At 46.4% G+C, this 26,201-nt stretch overlaps 2 protein-coding genes across 2 annotated transcripts; both read right to left on the bottom strand.

The window, feature by feature from the left end:
• Positions 1-1,758: 1,758 nt before the first annotated feature.
• LOC137358616 (keratin, type II cytoskeletal 8-like) lies at positions 1,759-7,992 on the bottom strand. Its single transcript, XM_068024692.1, has 9 exons — positions 7,468-7,992; positions 7,110-7,318; positions 6,362-6,422; positions 6,174-6,269; positions 5,880-6,044; positions 5,645-5,770; positions 5,056-5,276; positions 4,314-4,363; positions 1,759-2,343 (listed from the first exon to the last, which is right to left on the bottom strand). Exons 1-9 carry the CDS (start codon positions 7,903-7,905, stop codon positions 2,129-2,131), a joined length of 1,581 nt encoding a protein of 526 aa, XP_067880793.1. The 5' UTR covers positions 7,906-7,992; the 3' UTR covers positions 1,759-2,128.
• Positions 7,993-15,320: 7,328 nt separating this feature from the next.
• Positions 15,321-21,539, bottom strand: LOC137358620 (keratin, type II cytoskeletal 8-like). The gene is made up of 9 exons (XM_068024705.1): positions 21,030-21,539; positions 20,672-20,880; positions 19,924-19,984; positions 19,736-19,831; positions 19,442-19,606; positions 19,207-19,332; positions 18,618-18,838; positions 17,876-17,925; positions 15,321-15,905 (listed from the first exon to the last, which is right to left on the bottom strand). The coding sequence occupies exons 1-9, from the start codon at positions 21,450-21,452 to the stop codon at positions 15,691-15,693; spliced, it is 1,566 nt and encodes a 521-aa protein (XP_067880806.1). The 5' UTR covers positions 21,453-21,539; the 3' UTR covers positions 15,321-15,690.
• Positions 21,540-26,201: the final 4,662 nt, after the last annotated feature.

Here is a 26,201-nt window from a genome sequence, read left to right as displayed (position 1 = left end):
CACGGGTTTGGAAGGTGCTGTCGAAGGAGCCTTGGTGAGTTGCTGCAGTGCATCTTGTAGATGGTACAAACTGCTGCCACTGTGCACCGGTGGTGGAGGGAGTGAATGTTTAAGTTGGTGGATGGGGTGCTGATCAAGCGGGCTGCTTTGTCCTGGATCGTATTGAGCATCTTGAGTACTGTTGGATCTGCACTCATCCAAGTAATTGGAGAATATTCCATCAGACTCCTGACCCATCCCTTGTTGATGGTGGAAAGTGTTGAGTCATTTGCCACAGAATAGTCAGCCTCTGACCTTTTTTAACCACAGTATTTATGTGGCTGATGCAGCTAAGTTTCTGGTCAATGGTGACACCCAGGATGTTGATGATGGGGGATTCAGGGATGGTTTTGCCACATTATACATGGACAATTCCTAGAAGGAATATTCCTATTCCAAGCAAACTGCTCGTTTGTAATCTTAGCCATGTAATTTCCTGGAGAGGCAAAATGGCAAAGTAAGGGAGAAAACCCCAGGGCCCGTAAGGGAAGAAATGCTCCGGAAAGTTCCTCCCCAACCCGCTCAGGTGATCAGAACCAGTCCAGGAGATCACATGCACCAAGTGTTGCCTATGATGCCACTGACCTTCTAGATGATGCAATCTCTGCCCCAGTCAAGAACTGGTCCAGCTCCCTCTTGAAGTGTGCAGAGTCAGAGGACACCACACAAGCCAGCAACATATTCCAGAGGAATATGAGGACGATAAGAAGAGCTGCCCAACATCCAGTCTGTTGCTACTATTGTGTAGTTTAAACCCATGTCCCCTGGTACTCCATAATCTGTTAAACTGGAATAGTCTATCAGCAGACACACTATCCAGCAACTTACATTACTTTATAAAGTTCGACCTGGTCTCCTCTGTATCTACACTGCTCGAATGTAAATAGACCTGGCTTATTACACCTATCTGAGTAACTAAGGTTCTTTAGAATAGTCGACATCAAATATGCCCAGTTGCCTTTTCGAAGCATGGCTTAATACAGAGTAGAGCTCCTCTCCTCTGCTCCAAGAATATGCCTCAGTCCCTATGGCATTACTACATCAGTGTGATATTTCTCCATTCCCCACACGAGCTATCCTGTGGCCTGTCTTAGCGAGGCTGCTTACTGAGTGCTTGTTACTACAAATTAGTCAGCACTTTGTACTGTAGGCCTATACTAACTGCACAAAATCATTTCATGTACAACACTTACAGTCAGTAGATAGGGATACTTTCCTCGATCGCACTGCACTGTATTTGAACACAGACCCGAGGGCAAGTGTTCTAACCCAACGCATCTCTCGCTATCGCATACAAATGAGGTGGCCTGCATTTTAGATACACAGGTTCCGTTGTGACCAGATCGGGAGATTTAAAAAAAAATCATGTGCCCAAAGCTGGTTTTCTCAACTGATGGGAGAAGTTATATCATTGTGGAGGAGAAAAAGGTTGGAGTTGGATTGTTGTTAAACTTTGCTGTATCTATATTAGTGCACTGAATGGTTTCAGTGACAGTCTGGTGTGTTTTTGCTATGGAATACACAAAGTAGTCTTTCTATGTTTCATAACATTGCTCCAAACTTTATGTTCAAATATTTCAAAGTTGTTAAATTTCACAAGAGTGTATGAAACTTGTTCTTTTCAGCAAGTTAATATTGTGCTTAAGCAAAGAGCAGTCCATATTTGTAGTTCAGAAGTTTATTCACCATAACAGGAATGTCAAAGAAGATAAATCCCCAATACAAAATGATACAGAATCTTGAAACAGAGTTCAGCACCGAAAACTTTGGTTTATTTCCCATTTTAAAAGGGACCAACAAATAAAATGTGAGTTTCTTAACCGCTTTTCCCACAAACCCAAAATATTGGCCTTTACTAGGTTGAATTTCCCCTGTGCACTGGTTAAGAAGTCAATGTTAATTTCATGTCATTTAACTATGTGAAGTAAAACAGGTTAATGAAGGTGTTCTAAATAGCAGACATGAAGTTAATCCAAACGTGTTAACCACTGCACTAAACATAGTACGTATAGGAAAGACAGCCTCTGACAATGAGCTCATCACTGCACTGGTAAGAGACACTGCTGGCATTAGTTTATTCCTTGTTGATTCAAGATGAACTTTTATATCCACCACTGGTTTGTTGCACTGATTTCACAATCACAGTTTTGCTGCTACCTCCGCCGCCACCCATGCCGCCACTGAAAGCAGAGCCTCCTGAACTGAGTACAGAGGTTTCCAAGTTGCCGTACCCACTGCTGTTGCTCATGCCTTGGACATATCCAGACAAACCCCCACTCATTCCACTAAACTGCTGAACATTAGCTGTAAAAGGGGAAAAAATACACTCTTTTAATTGTAGGAACCTAGATTATAAGAACATAGTACAACAAGAGAAACAATTTGCATTTATATAGCACCTTTAACTTCACAAAACATTCCAAGGTGCTTCACAGTAGCTTTATCAAATAAAAATTGGACACCCAACCACGTAAAGAATATATTTGGACAAAAGCTTGCTCAAACACAGAAGTCTTAAAGGAGGAGACAGGGAGGTAGAGAGGCAGAGAGGTTTATGGAGGGAATTCCTAAACTTACGGATGTGGTAGTTGAAAGCATGGCCGCCAATGGTGGGATGATGGAAATCGGTGATGCACAAGAGGACAGAAATGGAGGAGTGCAGAGATCTCACAGAGGATTGTAGAGCTGGAGGAAGTTACAGAGATAGAGAGGGGCGATGCCAGGGAGGAATGTGAACATAAAGATGAGAATTATCAATTCGAGGCATTGCCAGATTGGGAGCCAAGGTAGGTCATTGAGCACAAAAGGTCAGCAGGACTTGATGTATGTTAAGCTACGGGAACAGAATTTTGGATGAGCTGAAATTTATGAGGGTGGGAGGTGGGAGGCCAGCCAAGAGTAATTGGAGTAGTTGAGTCTGGGGCTAACAAATCATGAAATGTGGCTTTCAGCATTCGATGGGCTGAGGTAGTCGCGGAGACAGAGGATGTTACGGAGGTGGAAGTGGGTGGTCTTGGTGATGGAGTGGCTTTGGGTTCAGAAGCACAGCTCAGGGTCAAATATGATACCAAGGTTGCCAACAGGTTCAGCCACAGACAATGGCCAGGGAGGGGTGCAGTTGGTAGTTAGTGAATGGCATTTGTGATGGAGACCAAAGACAATGGCTTTGGTCATCCCAATGTTGCATTGGAGGAAATTTCTGCTTATCCAAAACTGGATTTTGGACAAGCAGGATGACAAAGCAGAAGCAGTGGAGGGGCCAAAAGTGGTAATGAGGTCCAGCTGGGTGTCATCAGCATACATATGGAATCTGATGTTACATTTTTGGATGATATCGTCGTGAGACAGCCTGTGAATGAGAAATAGGATTGGAGTAAGAATCTATCCTTGGGGACTCCAGAGTTAACAATGCGGGAGCAGGAAAAGAAGCCATTGTAGGAAATTCTCTGGCTATGACTGGACAGACAGCAATGGAATCAGGCAAGGGCAGTCCCACCCAGCTGTACCAAGCAGAAGGGGCAATGGAGAACAATGGAGCAGTCAGCCATATCTATGGTTGCAGACAGGTAGTGAAGAATGAGGAGAGATAGTTTACTACGTAGGATGTCATTTGTGACTTTGATAAGGGCTGCTGCAGTGCTGTGGCCAGGGCAGAAGCCTGACTGAAGAGGTTCAAGCATGGAGTTGCACGTATTTGGGAGGCAACAACACATTCAAAGACTTTGACGAGGAAAGGAAAGTTGGAGATGGGCGGCAGTTTGCAAGGACAGAGGATGAAATGTGGGTTTTTTGAGGTGGAGGGTGATGATGGCTGATTTGAACGGGAGGGGGACAGTGCCAGAGGAGAAGGAATCATTAAACCTTATCAGCCAGCATGGTGGCCAGGAAGGCAAGTTGGGTAGTCAGCAGTACTAGAAGTAATTACATCTTGTCCTTATATTCGACAACTATTGCTCTCATTATTAAACACAGAGACATTATTTACAATTATGATTGACTGAAATGACAACTGAAATGCTGGAAATGCACAGCAGGTCCATCAGCCTCTGAAAACAGAACAAAGAGAGCTTAAGTTTTGAGGAGCACTGTAGGCCCTTCTTCAGAACACATACACAGTGACCTCGGGTCGAAACCTAAAATGACAACCTGTCTCCTTTCATTTCAGCTGATGATGAACCTACGATGTATTTCCAGAATTTCCCATTTTTCTTTTCGATGTCTAGGTTTTCCTCCAGGAATTATGATCTCAAACTAGGAATTAGAAGTTCTTTTACCTTGGTTCTGTACTTGCTGGATGTTGAGGGTTTTTATCCCAGATGCCATTCTGTTGATAAAGGAAACATCTTCACATTACAGCAGGTATTTGCATTACATTCACAGTCAGATTTACCTCTAGTTTACCAATTTTCTCCCTGTCGCAAGGACACTGACAACAACTGTGGAGCAGTTCCATGGGTACAGTCAACCTCCAGGCCCTCACCCAAAGTGCCCATTCTTCACATGTGAGCACAGACAGCAAATGCCAGCAGGCTATTTGGCCATGGGGAAGGAAGATCTGCACCTTCACTGTCCGGCAATCAGGAACAGGATCTTGGGTTGCTTTTACCCTCCCTTGCTTGGGGCACACCGCCCAACTGTACACCCCAACTGCTGGCCTGGTGGAACTTCTGGTCAATGTGGCTCAGTTCCACAATGTCTTCACCCAGTGAGTCATCAGGAGACCTTTCCTGAACCATCTCTATAAAAGGAAGAGTGAATCACCATGCAGGGCTTCATCCTGGGAGGGAGTGTGATGTTTGTGTCTACTTAGATACAAAGCAGCCTTTAAACCAAAGTAAGTGATTTAGAGTAACCTGCCACTCATGAGTGTCCACACTTCATTCCATTATCAGAGATCAAAGCTACGGTAATGACAATACCAATAAACTGCAAGTACAGATTGTAATCTGCTCCTATAGGAAACTGTGGACTGTGCTCAGTGTGATGTCTGGAATCTGTAACTGTCCCACATCTTACCTGTCCTCCTCTCCCTCCAGTAGTTTCATGTAGGTGGCAATTTCAAGATCAAGAGACACCTTGACATTCAGCAGCTGATTGTATTCTTGGACTTGGCGGGTCAGGTCATTTTTTGCTTTGTTGATGGCAGCTTCCAGTTCTGCAATCCTAATCCTGGCATCTTTGAGGGAGAGCTCACCACGTTCCTCAGCTTCTTGGATGTCAGCCTCCAGTCTGACACGCTAAGTAGCACAAATATTAATATGGTTAGTTTCCTGGACATTTTGTGTATCAGAAGAGCACTCAAAAGGGGAAAGCCTCTCCCTCATGTCAGTGAATTGGGAAAGAGCAGGTGTGGTGTGGACCGCAGATTGACTGGCAATGGATTCATATCAAAACTTTTCCTTACAAGGATCGAAATGGAATCATCAGTGAGAGACTGAGACTGGCAGAAATAGGCCAGATTGAGCTGATCCTTCAACTGGTTCTTCCCATTATTTTGGATGGGGGAGGGAAATGAGAAAGAGAGACCCAGAAAGACAAGACAGGTCCTTGACAACACTAATTCAGGTGGTCCCAATATCCTGTTTGGTTTCAGTTCTTTGCCTACCCGCTGTTTCAGACCGTCGATATCACCATTCAGTCTACTGATCAACTTAGTCATTTCAACAATCTGGCTTTTCACCACACGGAGGTCATCACCGCATTGTCCAGACGACATGGACAGTTCCTGCATCTGCAATGAAACATTGGCAACTGGTTAGTAAAAGATTTCACACTTCAGCGTCGGCTACAGACCAACCAATACAAGTGGTAAATGGTGATCGGGATCTTAAAGAGCTGACCTTGGTCTGTTTCCATGCTTCAGCGTCTGCACGGTTGGCGTCTGCGAGTAATTGGTACTGATGTCTGGCTTGAGCAATCAGGTCATCTACGTTCAGGTTGGGTCTGCTCTCCAGTTGCACGCAGACAGATGTGTTCTGAATCTGTGCCTGCAGCTCACGGATTTCCTAAAGAACGGCGAAGGGGAGAAAAAAAAACAGATTGAAAGGAGATAGGAAGCATTCAAACTGGATTGGATTACATTTGATTGGATTAAACAGCAGAAGGCCAACTGGTGGACCCTGTCACATTTTTACCTCTTCAAAGATTGACTTGAGGAATTCGATTTCATCGGTGAGGCTTTCCAGTTTAGCTTCCAGCTCTACTTTGCTCATGTAGGAGTCATCGACATCCTAAAGAGGAGAGGGACAAAGTGCTTTGAGAAACTCTGCCAAGAGATCCGCTTGCTCTGGCCCGGCAGACAGAAATATATGGTTATACTCACCTTCTTGACCAAGACAAACTCATTTTCCATTTCTGTGCGCTTGTTAATTTCATCTTCGTATCTGGAATGAAACAGATTATTTTGCTGTTAATCTCTTGCTGTTAATAAACCTTTCTGTCCGTTTCCATGGTGAAGGAAGCAATTCTGGGTTGCCCAGCCCTAACTTATTGCTCGGAGCCCCTTGCACTGAGTAAATGCAGGTTCCCATCGCGAAGCCACGCTTTCCTCACACTCCTTATTTATCTATATTCTATTGTGCACTATCCTTCATATGTTTCCCTCCACAAGATATACACCATCCCCGAAGTGTTCACACTCTGCTCTGAGAAGCATCAGTCCTGTTAGCGCTTCAACAGAATGGATCACCCACACTAAAGCCCCAGTTTAACAAAGCACGAACACACACTCGGGCTCCCGCCCAGACTCAATTGCCACACCTACAGGGGCACTGGTTGATGTTTCCTTCTCCACAGGTACTGAGGCCAAATGTGGCACCACAGCTGTATCCCAGCAGAGACCAGCTGACTCAGCACAGGCTACTGTCACGGTGACGAGTACAGCCATTTATCTTCGCTATTTCACTTTTGTCCACATGACCATCCTACGGATTATTTCGCCCGGTGATATTTTGCCGGGTCCTGATCAATTGGTCAAAATGATCTTAATCTGAACCTGGGACTTTGTTCAGTTGGGACACGATACGGGATCAGAAGAAATGCCCTCGCAAATTCAGCAGCAACACACTTACTTGCACTTAAAGTCCTCAACCAGACCCTGCATCTGGACAAGGTCAGCCTCGAACTTCAGCTTCTCCTGCCCAAGAGTATCCAGTTGCCTTTTGAGGTTATCAATGTAAGTCTGGAACATAGAGTCGATGTTTGATTTGTAAGTTCCTTGTTCTTTCAGAAGATTCAGTTTGATCTCCAGCTTCTTATTAATCTCTTCCAGGGCACGAACCTGACGGTGTAAAATGAATGCACGGTTACATTTGAACGCAATCGGTTGCAAAGCGAGAAGAGCAATTTGCAGAGTGACAGCAAGTGATTGAGCAGAGGCACAAAACTCTGGGTTACAAAGACGACCGACTGGACAATCGTTCAAATTACCTGGTCAATGAAACAGGCAAACTTGTCGTTGAGATGCATGATCTGTTTGCTCTCCTGCACCCGGACATTTTGCAGGCTGGTGTCATTTTGGGGGAGAGGGGCGTTCAGGTCAATATTACTAGTTGCCTGCAACAGCCCCTGAGACAAAGAGCCAGAGCTGAAACCGCTCCGATTCTGGAAAGTGCCTCGTTTGGTCGACATTGACATTCTCAGTTGTGGAGTGCTGATCATACTTCGTGCGCGCTGCAGTCCACCACTTGAGCTGAAGCCACCTGAGCTGAAGCCACCTGAGCTGAAGCCACCTGAGCTGAAGCGGCTGGACATGGCATAGCTTTTGCCGGTGCTCGGTGCGCCGAAATGTTGTCTGATTGTCATGCGGCCGCCGCCGCCGCCTCCGCTGCTGCTGCTGCTGGAATAGCGAACCTGCTGACTGGACATCGTGTTGACGTTGCTTGAGAGAGCGGAGAGTCCGAAACTGAACGGCTGGTGCAGCTGAGGGCGGCTTCAGCTGCTTTTATGGGCTCTGTGGATGGAAGCTTGGTCAGGGTGTCAGATAACAGCAATAGAGAGGAGGAGCCAGCCGCCGCCCTCTGCCACGGGTTACAACCTGTCCCTTTGCGGAGCAGCAGCAGCTGCATCTTGCCTTGAGTGCGACTTGGCGGCAGTGACAAGGTGTGGCTGTTGGGAGCAGCCCCCGAGATCATCAGTTGTGTGTAGGACCGGGAGGCTCCAAGGGCCGTGAAAGGGCCCTGTGAAGGAGCTGTTTGATAGGCGAGCAACTCCTATGGACATGATGAATGGAAATGGAGAGAGCAGCTGGCAGTATTAGACAGCAGATACAAAAACAAGAAATGCTGGAATCACTCAGCAGGTCTGGCAGCATCTGTGGAAAGAGAAGCAGAGTTAACGTTTCGGGTCAGTGACCCTTCTTCGGAACTGACAAATATTAGAAAAGTCACAGATTATAAACAAGTGAGGTGGGGGTTGGGCAAGAGATAACAAAGGAGAAGGTGCAGATTGGAACAGGCCACATAGCTGACCAAAAGGTCACGGAGAAAAGGCAAACAATATGTTAATGGTGTGTTGAAAGACAAAGCATTAGTCCAGATTAGGTGTGAATACACTGAATATTGAACAGCAGCAAGTGCAAACCTGAAGAAAAACAACCTGAAAAAAACAGTGGGTAAGCAAACTGAACAAACTAAGATGAAATGAAATAAATGCAAAAAAAGATTGTAAAAAATGTAAAAAAGGAAGAAAAAATAACTAAAAATGAAAGTAAAATGGGGGGCTGTCATGCTCTGAAATTATTGAACTCAATGTTCAGTCCGGCAGGCTGTAATGTGCCTAATCGGTAGATGAGATGCTGTTCCTCGAGCTTGCGTTGATGTTCACTGGAACACTGCAGCAATCCCAGGACAGAGATGTGAGCATGAGAGCAGGGGGGAGAGTCTACCAATATCCATTATAAGCCCACTGACTCCCACAGCTACCTCGACTACACTTCTTCACACCCTACCTCCTGTAAGGACTCCATTCCATTCTCCCAGTTTCACCGTCTCCGACGCATCTGCTCTGATGATGCTACCTTCCATGACGGTGCTTCTGATATGACCTCCTTTTTCCTCAACCGAGGATTTCCCCCCACTGTGGTTGACAGGGCCCTCAACCGTGTCTGACCCATTCCCCGCACCTCTACCCTCACCCCTTCCTCTCCCTCCCAGAACCGTGACAGGGTTCCCCTTGTCCTCACTTTTCATCCCACCAGCCTCCATATCCAAAGGATCATCCTCCGCCACCTCCAGCGTGATGCCACTACCAGTCGCATCTTCCCCTCCCTTCCCCTGTCAGCATTCCGAAGGGATCGTTCCCTCCGCGACACCCTGGTCCACTCCTCCATTACCCCCACCACCTCGTCCCCATCCCAGGGCACCTTCCCCTGCAATCGCAGGAGGTGTAATACCTGCCCATTTACCTCCTCTCTCCTCACTATCCCAGGCCCCAAACACTCCTTTCAGGTGAAGCAGCGATTTACTTGTACTTCTTTCAATGTAGTATACTGTATTCGCTGCTCACAGTGTGGTCTCCTCTACATTGGGGAGACCAAGCGCAGACTGGGTGACCGCTTTGCGGAACATCTCCGCTCAGTCCGCAAGCAGGACCCTGAGCTTCCGGTTGCTTGCCATTTCAACACTCCCCCCTGCTCTCATGCTCACATCTCTGTCCTGGGATTGCTGCAGTGTTCCAGTGAACATCAACGCAAGCTCGAGGAACAGCATCTCATCTACCGATTAGGCACACTACAGCCTGCCGGACTGAACATTGAGTTCAATAATTTCAGAGCATGACAGCCCCCCACTTTACTTTCATTTTTAGTTATTTTTTCTTCCTTTTTACATTTTTTACAATCTTTTTTTGCATTTATTTCATTTCATCTTAGTTTGTTCAGTTTGCTTACCCACTTTTTTTCAGGTTGTTTTTCTTCAGGTTTGCACTTGCTGCTGTTCAATATTCAGTGTATTCACACCTAATCTGTACTAATGCTTTGTCTTTCAACACACCATTAACATATTGTTTGCCTGTTCTCCGTGACCTTTTGGTCAGCTATGTGGCCTGGTCCAATCTGCACCTTCTCCTTTGTTATCTCTTGCCCCACCCCCACCTCACTTGTTTATAATCTGTGACTTTTCTAATATTTGTCAGTTCCGAAGAAGGGTCACTGACCCGAAACGTTAACTCTGCTTCTCTTTCCACAGATGCTGCCAGACCTGCTGAGTGATTCCAGCATTTCTTGTTTTTGTTTCAGATTTCCAGCATCCGCAGTATTTTGCTTTTAGACAGCAGATAGTCCATTACTGAGGGTCAATTCCGTGGCTTTAAATGTGTCTTGGGGAGTGGGCTGGATGAACTTTTATTGATGTATCTGCACAGTTTGCGAATGGCTCGCTTGCTCTTTGAGCCTAAACAAATTTGCAGATGTTGAAGTCGCCTATTCGCTGTTGGTAGCTGCCTGTTGTAAATAAAGCGTTAAATCCTGATGGAGGAGGGATTATCTGAGCTCCAATCTCGCTCACCCCTGCGTCGGCTGTTTCTGGGATTGTCTGTTTTGGCAGCTTACAGCTCACATACCCGGGCCAGCAGAAATGTCACTTGTTCCCGACCAGCTCTAAAACCCAATGCATCTCGAGAATTCAGTGCAGAACAGCACAGCGAGACTGTGTGAGCGAGGGCAAAGAGTGTGCAGCTACTTCATCACTGGGATCTTGCCATTCCATCGCCTCCGGATTATCACCCGTCTCAGCCCTTTGGACAACTGCTGCTGCTGCTGCTGAAACCATCAGCCATACTTTTGTTCGCTCTTGACTATTTGAATTCTCTGCTAACTGGCCTCCCACTTTCCAGCCTTCACAAACTTGAGCTCATCCAACAGTCTGCTGCCCCGATCCCAACTCGCAGCAAGTTCCATTCACTCATTCACCCTGTGCTCACTGATTCACATTGGCTCTCGGTCCCTGAACACCTATCTCAATGTTAAAATACTAAAAACCCCTGTTCAACTCACCTGATGCCAAGTATTCTCCGGAGGCAGTGAAGATGGAATCAGGTGGCAGGACCGTATCTCCAACACAGAAGTCCTCGAGGCGGCCAACATCCCCAGCTTATACACACTACTGAGTCAGCGGTGCTTGGGATGGCTTGGCCATGTGAGCCGCATGGAAGATGGCAGGATCCCCAAGGACACATTGTACAGCGAGCTCGCCACTGGTATCAGACCCACCGGTCGTCCATGTCTCCGCTTTAAAGACGTCTGCAAACGCGACATGAAGTCCTGTGACATTGATCACAAGTCGTGGGAGTCAGTTGGCAGCGTTCGCCAGAGCTGGTGGGCAGCCATAAAGGCGGGGCTAAAGTGTGGCGAGTCGAAGAGACTTAGCAGTTGGCGGGAAAAAAGACAAAAGCGCAAGGGGAGAGCCAACTGTGTAACAGCCCCGGCAAACAATTTCTCTGCAGCACCTGTGGAAGAGCCTGGCACTCTAGAATTGGCCTTTATAGCCACTCGAGGCGCTGCTTCACAAATCACTGACCACCTCCAGGCGCTTATCCATTGTCTCTCGAGATAAGGAGGCCAAAAGAAACAAAATAAATTAGTAGAATAGATAAGGGAGAACCAGTGGATGTGGTGTATTTGGATTTTCAGAAGGCTTTTGATAGGTCCCATATAAGGGGTTAGTGTGCAAAATTAAAGCACATGGGATTGGGGGTAATGTACTGGCATGGATTGAGAATTGGTTGACGGACAGGAAACAGAGTAGGAATAAACAGGTCTTTTTCCGGGTGGCAGGCAGTGACTAGTGGGGTACCGCAGGGATCAGTGCTTGGGCCCCAGCTATTCACAATATATATTAATGACTTGGGTGAGAAAAGTAAAAGTAACATTTCCAAGTTTGCAGACAACACAAAGCTGGGGTGGTGGGGGGGGAAGGGAGTGAGGGGGTGGAATGTGAGCTGTGAACAGGATGCTAAGAGGCTCCAATGTGATCTGGACAAGTTGGCTGAGTGGGCAAATGCATTGCAGATGCAGTATAACGTGGATAAATGTGAGGTTATCCACTTTGGTTGTAAAAACAGAAAGGCAGATTATTATCTGAATGGTGATAGATTGGGAAAGGGGGAGGTGCAACGAGGCCTGGGTGCCCTTGTACACCAGTCGCTGAAAGCAAGCATTCAGGTGCAGCAAGCAGTTAGGAAGGCGAGTGGTATATTGGCCTTCATTGCAAGAAGATTTGAGTACAGGAGCAAGGATGTCTTACTGCAGTTATACAGGGCATTGGTGAGACCACATCTGGAGTATTGTGTGCAGTTTTGGTCTCCTTATCTGAGGAAGGATGTTCTTGCTATGGAGGGAGTACAAAGAAGATTTACTAGGCTGATTCCTGGAATGGCAGGATTGATGTATGAGGAGAGATTGGGCTATATTCACTAGAGTTTAGAAGAACGAGAGGGGATCTCATAGAAACCTATAAAATTGGAACAGGACTAGACAGGCGAGATGCAGGGAGGATGGGGAGTCCAGAACCAGGGGTCACAGTCTCAGGATGTGGGCTATGCCATTTAGAACCGAGATGAGGAGAAATGTCTTCACTCGGAGGGTGGTGAACCTGTGGAATTCTCTACCGCAGAAGGCAGTGGAGGCCGTCATTAAATATATTCAAGAAGGAGATGGATATATTTCTTAATGTCAAAGGGATCAAGGGATATGGGGAGAAAGCGGGAACAGGGTACTGAATTAGACGGTAAGCCATGATCTTTTTTGAATGGCGGAGCAGGCCCGAAGGGCCGAATGGCCTACTCCTGCTCCTATTTTCTATGTTTCCTTCAAAGCGTTCTCTTTCACGAAGCTTCTGCTCACCTCTCCTCAAGTCTCTTTATATAGCTCAGTGTCAAATGATACCTGACTATCCTCTTGTGAAGCTCATGGGGACGTTTTAGTTAAAGGCGCGAGATAAATGCAAGTTATTGTTTGTAGCAGAGTTCCCTCGCCCAAAGTGTTTGAGCATGAAAGTGTTTTTTGCACTCTTTGGGGTAGACAGAATGCAGACAGCAGCACAGTGTGGGAGCTGATTGAAAGACTCCACTTGCCAGAGCAATCAAATTGCCTGAGTGCTATGTCGCAAGGGCTCCACCAGCTGGTTTACTGTGGAAACTCAGGAGGATCCCTGCTGCGTTTTTGTCAGCCTGTGGTAACTGGAAGATTGCTAAATTTGGGGAATAAATAGCTCTTTAAAAAAAGGATTTAAATGGAAAAGAGTATCCATTTTTTGGTTTATTCGTTCATGAGGTGTGGGATTTGCTGGCAATGCCAGCATTTATTGCCCATCCCTAATTGCACTTGAGAAGGTGATGGTGAGCTGCCTTCTTGAACCGCTGCAGTTCATGTGGGGTAGGTACACCCACAATGCTGTTAGGGAGGGAGTTCCAGGATTTTTATCCAGCCACAGTGAAGGAACAGCGATATATTTCCAAGTCAGTATGGTGTGTGATTTGGAGGGGAAATTACAGGTGCTGCTGCCCTTGTCCTTTTAGGTGGTTGAGGTCACGGGTTTGGAAGGTGCTGTCGAAGGAGCCTTGGTGAGTTGCTGCAGTGCATCTTGTAGATGGTACAAACTGCTGCCACTGTGCACCGGTGGTGGAGGGAGTGAATGTTTAAGTTGGTGGATGGGGTGCTGATCAAGCGGGCTGCTTTGTCCTGGATCGTATTGAGCATCTTGAGTACTGTTGGATCTGCACTCATCCAAGTAATTGGAGAATATTCCATCAGACTCCTGACCCATCCCTTGTTGATGGTGGAAAGTGTTGAGTCATTTGCCACAGAATAGTCAGCCTCTGACCTTTTTTAACCACAGTATTTATGTGGCTGATGCAGCTAAGTTTCTGGTCAATGGTGACACCCAGGATGTTGATGATGGGGGATTCAGGGATGGTTTTGCCACATTATACATGGACAATTCCTAGAAGGAATATTCCTATTCCAAGCAAACTGCTCGTTTGTAATCTTAGCCATGTAATTTCCTGGAGAGGCAAAATGGCAAAGTAAGGGAGAAAACCCCAGGGCCCGTAAGGGAAGAAATGCTCCGGAAAGTTCCTCCCCAACCCGCTCAGGTGATCAGAACCAGTCCAGGAGATCACATGCACCAAGTGTTGCCTATGATGCCACTGACCTTCTAGATGATGCAATCTCTGCCCCAGTCAAGAACTGGTCCAGCTCCCTCTTGAAGTGTGCAGGGTCAGAGGACACCACACAAGCCAGCAACATATTCCAGAGGAATATGAGGACGATAAGAAGAGCTGCCCAACATCCAGTCTGTTGCTACTATTGTGTAGTTTAAACCCATGTCCCCTGGTACTCCATAATCTGTTAAACTGGAATAGTCTATCAGCAGACACACTATCCAGCAACTTACATTACTTTATAAAGTTCGACCTGGTCTCCTCTGTATCTACACTGCTCGAATGTAAATAGACCTGGCTTATTACACCTATCTGAGTAACTAAGGTTCTTTAGAATAGTCGACATCAAATATGCCCAGTTGCCTTTTCGAAGCATGGCTTAATACAGAGTAGAGCTCCTCTCCTCTGCTCCAAGAATATGCCTCAGTCCCTATGGCATTACTACATCAGTGTGATATTTCTCCATTCCCCACACGAGCTATCCTGTGGCCTGTCTTAGCGAGGCTGCTTACTGAGTGCTTGTTACTACAAATTAGTCAGCACTTTGTACTGTAGGCCTATACTAACTGCACAAAATCATTTCATGTACAACACTTACAGTCAGTAGATAGGGATACTTTCCTCGATCGCACTGCACTGTATTTGAACACAGACCCGAGGGCAAGTGTTCTAACCCAACGCATCTCTCGCTATCGCATACAAATGAGGTGGCCTGCATTTTAGATACACAGGTTCCGTTGTGACCAGATCGGGAGATTTAAAAAAAAATCATGTGCCCAAAGCTGGTTTTCTCAACTGATGGGAGAAGTTATATCATTGTGGAGGAGAAAAAGGTTGGAGTTGGATTGTTGTTAAACTTTGCTGTATCTATATTAGTGCACTGAATGGTTTCAGTGACAGTCTGGTGTGTTTTTGCTATGGAATACACAAAGTAGTCTTTCTATGTTTCATAACATTGCTCCAAACTTTATGTTCAAATATTTCAAAGTTGTTAAATTTCACAAGAGTGTATGAAACTTGTTCTTTTCAGCAAGTTAATATTGTGCTTAAGCAAAGAGCAGTCCATATTTGTAGTTCAGAAGTTTATTCACCATAACAGGAATGTCAAAGAAGATAAATCCCCAATACAAAATGATACAGAATCTTGAAACAGAGTTCAGCACCGAAAACTTTGGTTTATTTCCCATTTTAAAAGGGACCAACAAATAAAATGTGAGTTTCTTAACCGCTTTTCCCACAAACCCAAAATATTGGCCTTTACTAGGTTGAATTTCCCCTGTGCACTGGTTAAGAAGTCAATGTTAATTTCATGTCATTTAACTATGTGAAGTAAAACAGGTTAATGAAGGTGTTCTAAATAGCAGACATGAAGTTAATCCAAACGTGTTAACCACTGCACTAAACATAGTACGTATAGGAAAGACAGCCTCTGACAATGAGCTCATCACTGCACTGGTAAGAGACACTGCTGGCATTAGTTTATTCCTTGTTGATTCAAGATGAACTTTTATATCCACCACTGGTTTGTTGCACTGATTTCACAATCACAGTTTTGCTGCTACCTCCGCCGCCACCCATGCCGCCACTGAAAGCAGAGCCTCCTGAACTGAGTACAGAGGTTTCCAAGTTGCCGTACCCACTGCTGTTGCTCATGCCTTGGACATATCCAGACAAACCCCCACTCATTCCACTAAACTGCTGAACATTAGCTGTAAAAGGGGAAAAAATACACTCTTTTAATTGTAGGAACCTAGATTATAAGAACATAGTACAACAAGAGAAACAATTTGCATTTATATAGCACCTTTAACTTCACAAAACATTCCAAGGTGCTTCACAGTAGCTTTATCAAATAAAAATTGGACACCCAACCACGTAAAGAATATATTTGGACAAAAGCTTGCTCAAACACAGAAGTCTTAAAGGAGGAGACAGGGAGGTAGAGAGGCAGAGAGGTTTATGGAGGGAATTCCTAAACTTACGGACGTGGTAGTTGAAAGCATGGCCGCCAATGGTGGGATGATGGAAATCGGTGATGCACAAGAGGACAGAAATGGAGGAGTGCAGAGATCTCACAGAGGATTGTAGAGCTGGAGGAAGTTACAGAGATAGAGAGGGGCGATGCCAGGGAGGAATGTGAACATAAAGATGAGAATTATCAATTCGAGGCATTGCCAGATTGGGAGCCAAGGTAGGTCATTGAGCACAAAAGGTCAGCAGGACTTGATGTATGTTAAGCTACGGGAACAGAATTTTGGATGAGCTGAAATTTATGAGGGTGGGAGGTGGGAGGCCAGCCAAGAGTAATTGGAGTAGTTGAGTCTGGGGCTAACAAATCATGAAATGTGGCTTTCAGCATTCGATGGGCTGAGGTAGTCGCGGAGACAGAGGATGTTACGGAGGTGGAAGTGGGTGGTCTTGGTGATGGAGTGGCTTTGGGTTCAGAAGCACAGCTCAGGGTCAAATATGATACCAAGGTTGCCAACAGGTTCAGCCACAGACAATGGCCAGGGAGGGGTGCAGTTGGTAGTTAGTGAATGGCATTTGTGATGGAGACCAAAGACAATGGCTTTGGTCATCCCAATGTTGCATTGGAGGAAATTTCTGCTTATCCAAAACTGGATTTTGGACAAGCAGGATGACAAAGCAGAAGCAGTGGAGGGGCCAAAAGTGGTAATGAGGTCCAGCTGGGTGTCATCAGCATACATATGGAATCTGATGTTACATTTTTGGATGATATCGTCGTGAGACAGCCTGTGAATGAGAAATAGGATTGGAGTAAGAATCTATCCTTGGGGACTCCAGAGTTAACAATGCGGGAGCAGGAAAAGAAGCCATTGTAGGAAATTCTCTGGCTATGACTGGACAGACAGCAATGGAATCAGGCAAGGGCAGTCCCACCCAGCTGTACCAAGCAGAAGGGGCAATGGAGAACAATGGAGCAGTCAGCCATATCTATGGTTGCAGACAGGTAGTGAAGAATGAGGAGAGATAGTTTACTACGTAGGATGTCATTTGTGACTTTGATAAGGGCTGCTGCAGTGCTGTGGCCAGGGCAGAAACCTGACTGAAGAGGTTCAAGCATGGAGTTGCACGTATTTGGGAGGCAACAACACATTCAAAGACTTTGACGAGGAAAGGAAAGTTGGAGATGGGCGGCAGTTTGCAAGGACAGAGGATGAAATGTGGGTTTTTTGAGGTGGAGGGTGATGATGGCTGATTTGAACGGGAGGGGGACAGTGCCAGAGGAGAAGGAATCATTAAACCTTATCAGCCAGCATGGTGGCCAGGAAGGCAAGTTGGGTAGTCAGCAGTACTAGAAGTAATTACATCTTGTCCTTATATTCGACAACTATTGCTCTCATTATTAAACACAGAGACATTATTTACAATTATGATTGACTGAAATGACAACTGAAATGCTGGAAATGCACAGCAGGTCCATCAGCCTCTGAAAACAGAACAAAGAGAGCTTAAGTTTTGAGGAGCACTGTAGGCCCTTCTTCAGAACACATACACAGTGACCTCGGGTCGAAACCTAAAATGACAACCTGTCTCCTTTCATTTCAGCTGATGATGAACCTACGATGTATTTCCAGAATTTCCCATTTTTCTTTTCGATGTCTAGGTTTTCCTCCAGGAATTATGATCTCAAACTAGGAATTAGAAGTTCTTTTACCTTGGTTCTGTACTTGCTGGATGTTGAGGGTTTTTATCCCAGATGCCATTCTGTTGATAAAGGAAACATCTTCACATTACAGCAGGTATTTGCATTACATTCACAGTCAGATTTACCTCTAGTTTACCAATTTTCTCCCTGTCGCAAGGACACTGACAACAACTGTGGAGCAGTTCCATGGGTACAGTCAACCTCCAGGCCCTCACCCAAAGTGCCCATTCTTCACATGTGAGCACAGACAGCAAATGCCAGCAGGCTATTTGGCCATGGGGAAGGAAGATCTGCACCTTCACTGTCCGGCAATCAGGAACAGGATCTTGGGTTGCTTTTACCCTCCCTTGCTTGGGGCACACCGCCCAACTGTACACCCCAACTGCTGGCCTGGTGGAACTTCTGGTCAATGTGGCTCAGTTCCACAATGTCTTCACCCAGTGAGTCATCAGGAGACCTTTCCTGGACCATCTCTATAAAAGGAAGAGTGAATCACCATGCAGGGCTTCATCCTGGGAGGGAGTGTGATGTTTGTGTCTACTTAGATACAAAGCAGCCTTTAAACCAAAGTAAGTGATTTAGAGTAACCTGCCACTCATGAGTGTCCACACTTCATTCCATTATCAGAGATCAAAGCTACGGTAATGACAATACCAATAAACTGCAAGTACAGATTGTAATCTGCTCCTATAGGAAACTGTGGACTGTGCTCAGTGTGATGTCTGGAATCTGTAACTGTCCCACATCTTACCTGTCCTCCTCTCCCTCCAGTAGTTTCATGTAGGTGGCAATTTCAAGATCAAGAGACACCTTGACATTCAGCAGCTGATTGTATTCTTGGACTTGGCGGGTCAGGTCATTTTTTGCTTTGTTGATGGCAGCTTCCAGTTCTGCAATCCTAATCCTGGCATCTTTGAGGGAGAGCTCACCACGTTCCTCAGCTTCTTGGATGTCAGCCTCCAGTCTGACACGCTAAGTAGCACAAATATTAATATGGTTAGTTTCCTGGACATTTTGTGTATCAGAAGAGCACTCAAAAGGGGAAAGCCTCTCCCTCATGTCAGTGAATTGGGAAAGAGTAGGTGTGGTGTGGACCGCAGACTGACTGGCAATGGATTCATATCAAAACTTTTCCTTACAAGGATCGAAATGGAATCATCAGTGAGAGACTGAGACTGGCAGAAATAGGCCAGATTGAGCTGATCCTTCAACTGGTTCTTCCCATTATTTTGGATGGGGGAGGGAAATGAGAAAGAGAGACCCAGAAAGACAAGACAGGTCCTTGACAACACTAATTCAGGTGGTCCCAATATCCTGTTTGGTTTCAGTTCTTTGCCTACCCGCTGTTTCAGACCGTCGATATCACCATTCAGTCTACTGATCAACTTAGTCATTTCAACAATCTGGCTTTTCACCACACGGAGGTCATCACCGCATTGTCCAGACGACATGGACAGTTCCTGCATCTGCAATGAAACATTGGCAACTGGTTAGTAAAAGATTTCACACTTCAGCGTCGGCTACAGACCAACCAATACAAGTGGTAAATGGTGATCGGGATCTTAAAGAGCTGACCTTGGTCTGTTTCCATGCTTCAGCGTCTGCACGGTTGGCGTCTGCGAGTAATTGGTACTGATGTCTGGCTTGAGCAATCAGGTCATCTACGTTCAGGTTGGGTCTGCTCTCCAGTTGCACGCAGACAGATGTGTTCTGAATCTGTGCCTGCAGCTCACGGATTTCCTAAAGAACGGCGAAGGGGAGAAAAAAAAACAGATTGAAAGGAGATAGGAAGCATTCAAACTGGATTGGATTACATTTGATTGGATTAAACAGCAGAAGGCCAACTGGTGGACCCTGTCACATTTTTACCTCTTCAAAGATTGACTTGAGGAATTCGATTTCATCGGTGAGGCTTTCCAGTTTAGCTTCCAGCTCTACTTTGCTCATGTAGGAGTCATCGACATCCTAAAGAGGAGAGGGACAAAGTGCTTTGAGAAACTCTGCCAAGAGATCCGCTTGCTCTGGCCCGGCAGACAGAAATATATGGTTATACTCACCTTCTTGACCAAGACAAACTCATTTTCCATTTCTGTGCGCTTGTTAATTTCATCTTCGTATCTGGAATGAAACAGATTATTTTGCTGTTAATCTCTTGCTGTTAATAAACCTTTCTGTCCGTTTCCATGGTGAAGGAAGCAATTCTGGGTTGCCCAGCCCTAACTTATTGCTCGGAGCCCCTTGCACTGAGTAAATGCAGGTTCCCATCGCGAAGCCACGCTTTCCTCACACTCCTTATTTATCTATATTCTATTGTGCACTATCCTTCATATGTTTCCCTCCACAAGATATACACCATCCCCGAAGTGTTCACACTCTGCTCTGAGAAGCATCAGTCCTGTTAGCGCTTCAACAGAATGGATCACCCACACTAAAGCCCCAGTTTAACAAAGCACGAACACACACTCGGGCTCCCGCCCAGACTCAATTGCCACACCTACAGGGGCACTGGTTGATGTTTCCTTCTCCACAGGTACTGAGGCCAAATGTGGCACCACAGCTGTATCCCAGCAGAGACCAGCTGACTCAGCACAGGCTACTGTCACGGTGACGAGTACAGCCATTTATCTTCGCTATTTCACTTTTGTCCACATGACCATCCTACGGATTATTTCGCCCGGTGATATTTTGCCGGGTCCTGATCAATTGGTCAAAATGATCTTAATCTGAACCTGGGACTTTGTTCAGTTGGGACACGATACGGGATCAGAAGAAATGCCCTCGCAAATTCAGCAGCAACACACTTACTTGCACTTAAAGTCCTCAACCAGACCCTGCATCTGGACAAGGTCAGCCTCGAACTTCAGCTTCTCCTGCCCAAGAGTATCCAGTTGCCTTTTGAGGTTATCAATGTAAGTCTGGAACATAGAGTCGATGTTTGATTTGTAAGTTCCTTGTTCTTTCAGAAGATTCAGTTTGATCTCCAGCTTCTTATTGATCTCTTCCAGGGCACGAACCTGACGGTGTAAAATGAATGCACGGTTACATTTGAACGCAATCGGTTGCAAAGCGAGAAGAGCAATTTGCAGAGTGACAGCAAGTGATTGAGCAGAGGCACAAAACTCTGGGTTACAAAGACGACCGACTGGACAATCGTTCAAATTACCTGGTCAATGAAACAGGCAAACTTGTCGTTGAGATGCATGATCTGTTTGCTCTCCTGCACCCGGACATTTTGCAGGCTGGTGTCATTTTGGGGGAGAGGGGCGTTCAGGTCAATATTACTAGTTGCCTGCAACAGCCCCTGAGACAAAGAGCCAGAGCTGAAACCGCTCCGATTCTGGAAAGTGCCTCGTTTGGTCGACATTGACATTCTCAGTTGTGGAGTGCTGATCATACTTCGTGCGCGCTGCAGTCCACCACTTGAGCTGAAGCCACCTGAGCTGAAGCCACCTGAGCTGAAGCGGCTGGACATGGCATAGCTTTTGCCGGTGCTCGGTGCGCCGAAATGTTGTCTGATTGTCATGCGGCCGCCGCCGCCGCCTCCGCTGCTGCTGCTGCTGGAATAGCGAACCTGCTGACTGGACATCGTGTTGACGTTGCTTGAGAGAGCGGAGAGTCCGAAACTGAACGGCTGGTGCAGCTGAGGGCGGCTTCAGCTGCTTTTATGGGCTCTGTGGATGGAAGCTTGGTCAGGGTGTCAGATAACAGCAATAGAGAGGAGGAGCCAGCCGCCGCCCTCTGCCACGGGTTACAACCTGTCCCTTTGCGGAGCAGCAGCAGCTGCATCTTGCCTTGAGTGCGACTTGGCGGCAGTGACAAGGTGTGGCTGTTGGGAGCAGCCCCCGAGATCATCAGTTGTGTGTAGGACCGGGAGGCTCCAAGGGCCGTGAAAGGGCCCTGTGAAGGAGCTGTTTGATAGGCGAGCAACTCCTATGGACATGATGAATGGAAATGGAGAGAGCAGCTGGCAGTATTAGACAGCAGATACAAAAACAAGAAATGCTGGAATCACTCAGCAGGTCTGGCAGCATCTGTGGAAAGAGAAGCAGAGTTAACGTTTCGGGTCAGTGACCCTTCTTCGGAACTGACAAATATTAGAAAAGTCACAGATTATAAACAAGTGAGGTGGGGGTTGGGCAAGAGATAACAAAGGAGAAGGTGCAGATTGGAACAGGCCACATAGCTGACCAAAAGGTCACGGAGAAAAGGCAAACAATATGTTAATGGTGTGTTGAAAGACAAAGCATTAGTCCAGATTAGGTGTGAATACACTGAATATTGAACAGCAGCAAGTGCAAACCTGAAGAAAAACAACCTGAAAAAAACAGTGGGTAAGCAAACTGAACAAACTAAGATGAAATGAAATAAATGCAAAAAAAGATTGTAAAAAATGTAAAAAAGGAAGAAAAAATAACTAAAAATGAAAGTAAAATGGGGGGCTGTCATGCTCTGAAATTATTGAACTCAATGTTCAGTCCGGCAGGCTGTAATGTGCCTAATCGGTAGATGAGATGCTGTTCCTCGAGCTTGCGTTGATGTTCACTGGAACACTGCAGCAATCCCAGGACAGAGATGTGAGCATGAGAGCAGGGGGGAGAGTCTACCAATATCCATTATAAGCCCACTGACTCCCACAGCTACCTCGACTACACTTCTTCACACCCTACCTCCTGTAAGGACTCCATTCCATTCTCCCAGTTTCACCGTCTCCGACGCATCTGCTCTGATGATGCTACCTTCCATGACGGTGCTTCTGATATGACCTCCTTTTTCCTCAACCGAGGATTTCCCCCCACTGTGGTTGACAGGGCCCTCAACCGTGTCTGACCCATTCCCCGCACCTCTACCCTCACCCCTTCCTCTCCCTCCCAGAACCGTGACAGGGTTCCCCTTGTCCTCACTTTTCATCCCACCAGCCTCCATATCCAAAGGATCATCCTCCGCCACCTCCAGCGTGATGCCACTACCAGTCGCATCTTCCCCTCCCTTCCCCTGTCAGCATTCCGAAGGGATCGTTCCCTCCGCGACACCCTGGTCCACTCCTCCATTACCCCCACCACCTCGTCCCCATCCCAGGGCACCTTCCCCTGCAATCGCAGGAGGTGTAATACCTGCCCATTTACCTCCTCTCTCCTCACTATCCCAGGCCCCAAACACTCCTTTCAGGTGAAGCAGCGATTTACTTGTACTTCTTTCAATGTAGTATACTGTATTCGCTGCTCACAGTGTGGTCTCCTCTACATTGGGGAGACCAAGCGCAGACTGGGTGACCGCTTTGCGGAACATCTCCGCTCAGTCCGCAAGCAGGACCCTGAGCTTCCGGTTGCTTGCCATTTCAACACTCCCCCCTGCTCTCATGCTCACATCTCTGTCCTGGGATTGCTGCAGTGTTCCAGTGAACATCAACGCAAGCTCGAGGAACAGCATCTCATCTACCGATTAGGCACACTACAGCCTGCCGGACTGAACATTGAGTTCAATAATTTCAGAGCATGACAGCCCCCCACTTTACTTTCATTTTTAGTTATTTTTTCTTCCTTTTTACATTTTTTACAATCTTTTTTTGCATTTATTTCATTTCATCTTAGTTTGTTCAGTTTGCTTACCCACTTTTTTTCAGGTTGTTTTTCTTCAGGTTTGCACTTGCTGCTGTTCAATATTCAGTGTATTCACACCTAATCTGTACTAATGCTTTGTCTTTCAACACACCATTAACATATTGTTTGCCTGTTCTCCGTGACCTTTTGGTCAGCTATGTGGCCTGTTCCAATCTGCACCTTCTCCTTTGTTATCTCTTGCCCCACCCCCACCTCACTTGTTTATAATCTGTGACTTTTCTAATATTTGTCAGTTCCGAAGAAGGGTCACTGACCCGAAATGTTAACTCTGCTTCTCTTTCCACAGATGCTGCCAGACCTGCTGAGTGATTCCAGCATTTCTTGTTTTTGTTTCAGATTTCCAGCATCCGCAGTATTTTGCTTTTAGACAGCAGATAGTCCATTACTGAGGGTCAATTCCGTGGCTTTAAATGTGTCTTGGGGAGTGGGCTGGATGAACTTTTATTGATGTATCTGCACAGTTTGCGAATGGCTCGCTTGCTCTTTGAGCCTAAACAAATTTGCAGATGTTGAAGTCGCCTATTCGCTGTTGGTAGCTGCCTGTTGTAAATAAAGCGTTAAATCCTGATGGAGGAGGGATTATCTGAGCTCCAATCTCGCTCACCCCTGCGTCGGCTGTTTCTGGGATTGTCTGTTTTGGCAGCTTACAGCTCACATACCCGGGCCAGCAGAAATGTCACTTGTTCCCGACCAGCTCTAAAACCCAATGCATCTCGAGAATTCAGTGCAGAACAGCACAGCGAGACTGTGTGAGCGAGGGCAAAGAGTGTGCAGCTACTTCATCACTGGGATCTTGCCATTCCATCGCCTCCGGATTATCACCCGTCTCAGCCCTTTGGACAACTGCTGCTGCTGCTGCTGCTGAAACCATCAGCCATACTTTTGTTCGCTCTTGACTATTTGAATTCTCTGCTAACTGGCCTCCCACTTTCCAGCCTTCACAAACTTGAGCTCATCCAACAGTCTGCTGCCTCGATCCCAACTCGCAGCAAGTTCCATTCACTCATTCACCCTGTGCTCACTGATTCACATTGGCTCTCGGTCCCTGAACACCTATCTCAATGTTAAAATACTAAAAACCCCTGTTCAACTCACCTGATGCCAAGTATTCTCCGGAGGCAGTGAAGATGGAATCAGGTGGCAGGACCGTATCTCCAACACAGAAGTCCTCGAGGCGGCCAACATCCCCAGCTTATACACACTACTGAGTCAGCGGTGCTTGGGATGGCTTGGCCATGTGAGCCGCATGGAAGATGGCAGGATCCCCAAGGACACATTGTACAGCGAGCTCGCCACTGGTATCAGACCCACCGGTCGTCCATGTCTCCGCTTTAAAGACGTCTGCAAACGCGACATGAAGTCCTGTGACATTGATCACAAGTCGTGGGAGTCAGTTGGCAGCGTTCGCCAGAGCTGGTGGGCAGCCATAAAGGCGGGGCTAAAGTGTGGCGAGTCGAAGAGACTTAGCAGTTGGCGGGAAAAAAGACAAAAGCGCAAGGGGAGAGCCAACTGTGTAACAGCCCCGGCAAACAATTTCTCTGCAGCACCTGTGGAAGAGCCTGGCACTCTAGAATTGGCCTTTATGGCCACTCCAGGCGCTGCTTCACAAATCACTGACCACCTCCAGGCGCTTATCCATTGTCTCTCGAGATAAGGAGGCCAAAAGAAACAAAATAAATTAGTAGAATAGATAAGGGAGAACCAGTGGATGTGGTGTATTTGGATTTTCAGAAGGCTTTTGATAGGTCCCATATAAGGGGTTAGTGTGCAAAATTAAAGCACATGGGATTGGGGGTAATGTACTGGCATGGATTGAGAATTGGTTGACGGACAGGAAACAGAGTAGGAATAAACAGGTCTTTTTCCGGGTGGCAGGCAGTGACTAGTGGGGTACCGCAGGGATCAGTGCTTGGGCCCCAGCTATTCACAATATATATTAATGACTTGGGTGAGAAAAGTAAAAGTAACATTTCCAAGTTTGCAGACAACACAAAGCTGGGGTGGTGGGGGGGGAAGGGAGTGAGGGGGTGGAATGTGAGCTGTGAACAGGATGCTAAGAGGCTCCAATGTGATCTGGACAAGTTGGCTGAGTGGGCAAATGCATTGCAGATGCAGTATAACGTGGATAAATGTGAGGTTATCCATTTTGGTTGTAAAAACAGAAAGGCAGATTATTATCTGAATGGTGATAGATTGGGAAAGGGGGAGGTGCAACGAGGCCTGGGTGCCCTTGTACACCAGTCGCTGAAAGCAAGCATTCAGGTGCAGCAAGCAGTTAGGAAGGCGAGTGGTATATTGGCCTTCATTGCAAGAAGATTTGAGTACAGGAGCAAGGATGTCTTACTGCAGTTATACAGGGCATTGGTGAGACCACATCTGGAGTATTGTGTGCAGTTTTGGTCTCCTTATCTGAGGAAGGATGTTCTTGCTATGGAGGGAGTACAAAGAAGATTTACTAGGCTGATTCCTGGAATGGCAGGATTGATGTATGAGGAGAGATTGGGCTATATTCACTAGAGTTTAGAAGAACGAGAGGGGATCTCATAGAAACCTATAAAATTGGAACAGGACTAGACAGGCGAGATGCAGGGAGGATGGGGAGTCCAGAACCAGGGGTCACAGTCTCAGGATGTGGGCTATGCCATTTAGAACCGAGATGAGGAGAAATGTCTTCACTCGGAGGGTGGTGAACCTGTGGAATTCTCTACCGCAGAAGG

Source organism: Heterodontus francisci, chromosome X (genome assembly GCF_036365525.1).
Source record: "Heterodontus francisci isolate sHetFra1 chromosome X, sHetFra1.hap1, whole genome shotgun sequence".
Taxonomy (NCBI): Eukaryota; Metazoa; Chordata; class Chondrichthyes; order Heterodontiformes; family Heterodontidae; genus Heterodontus; species Heterodontus francisci.
Note: the sequence above shows the minus strand (reverse complement) of the source record. Positions and strands in the feature narration are given on the sequence as shown.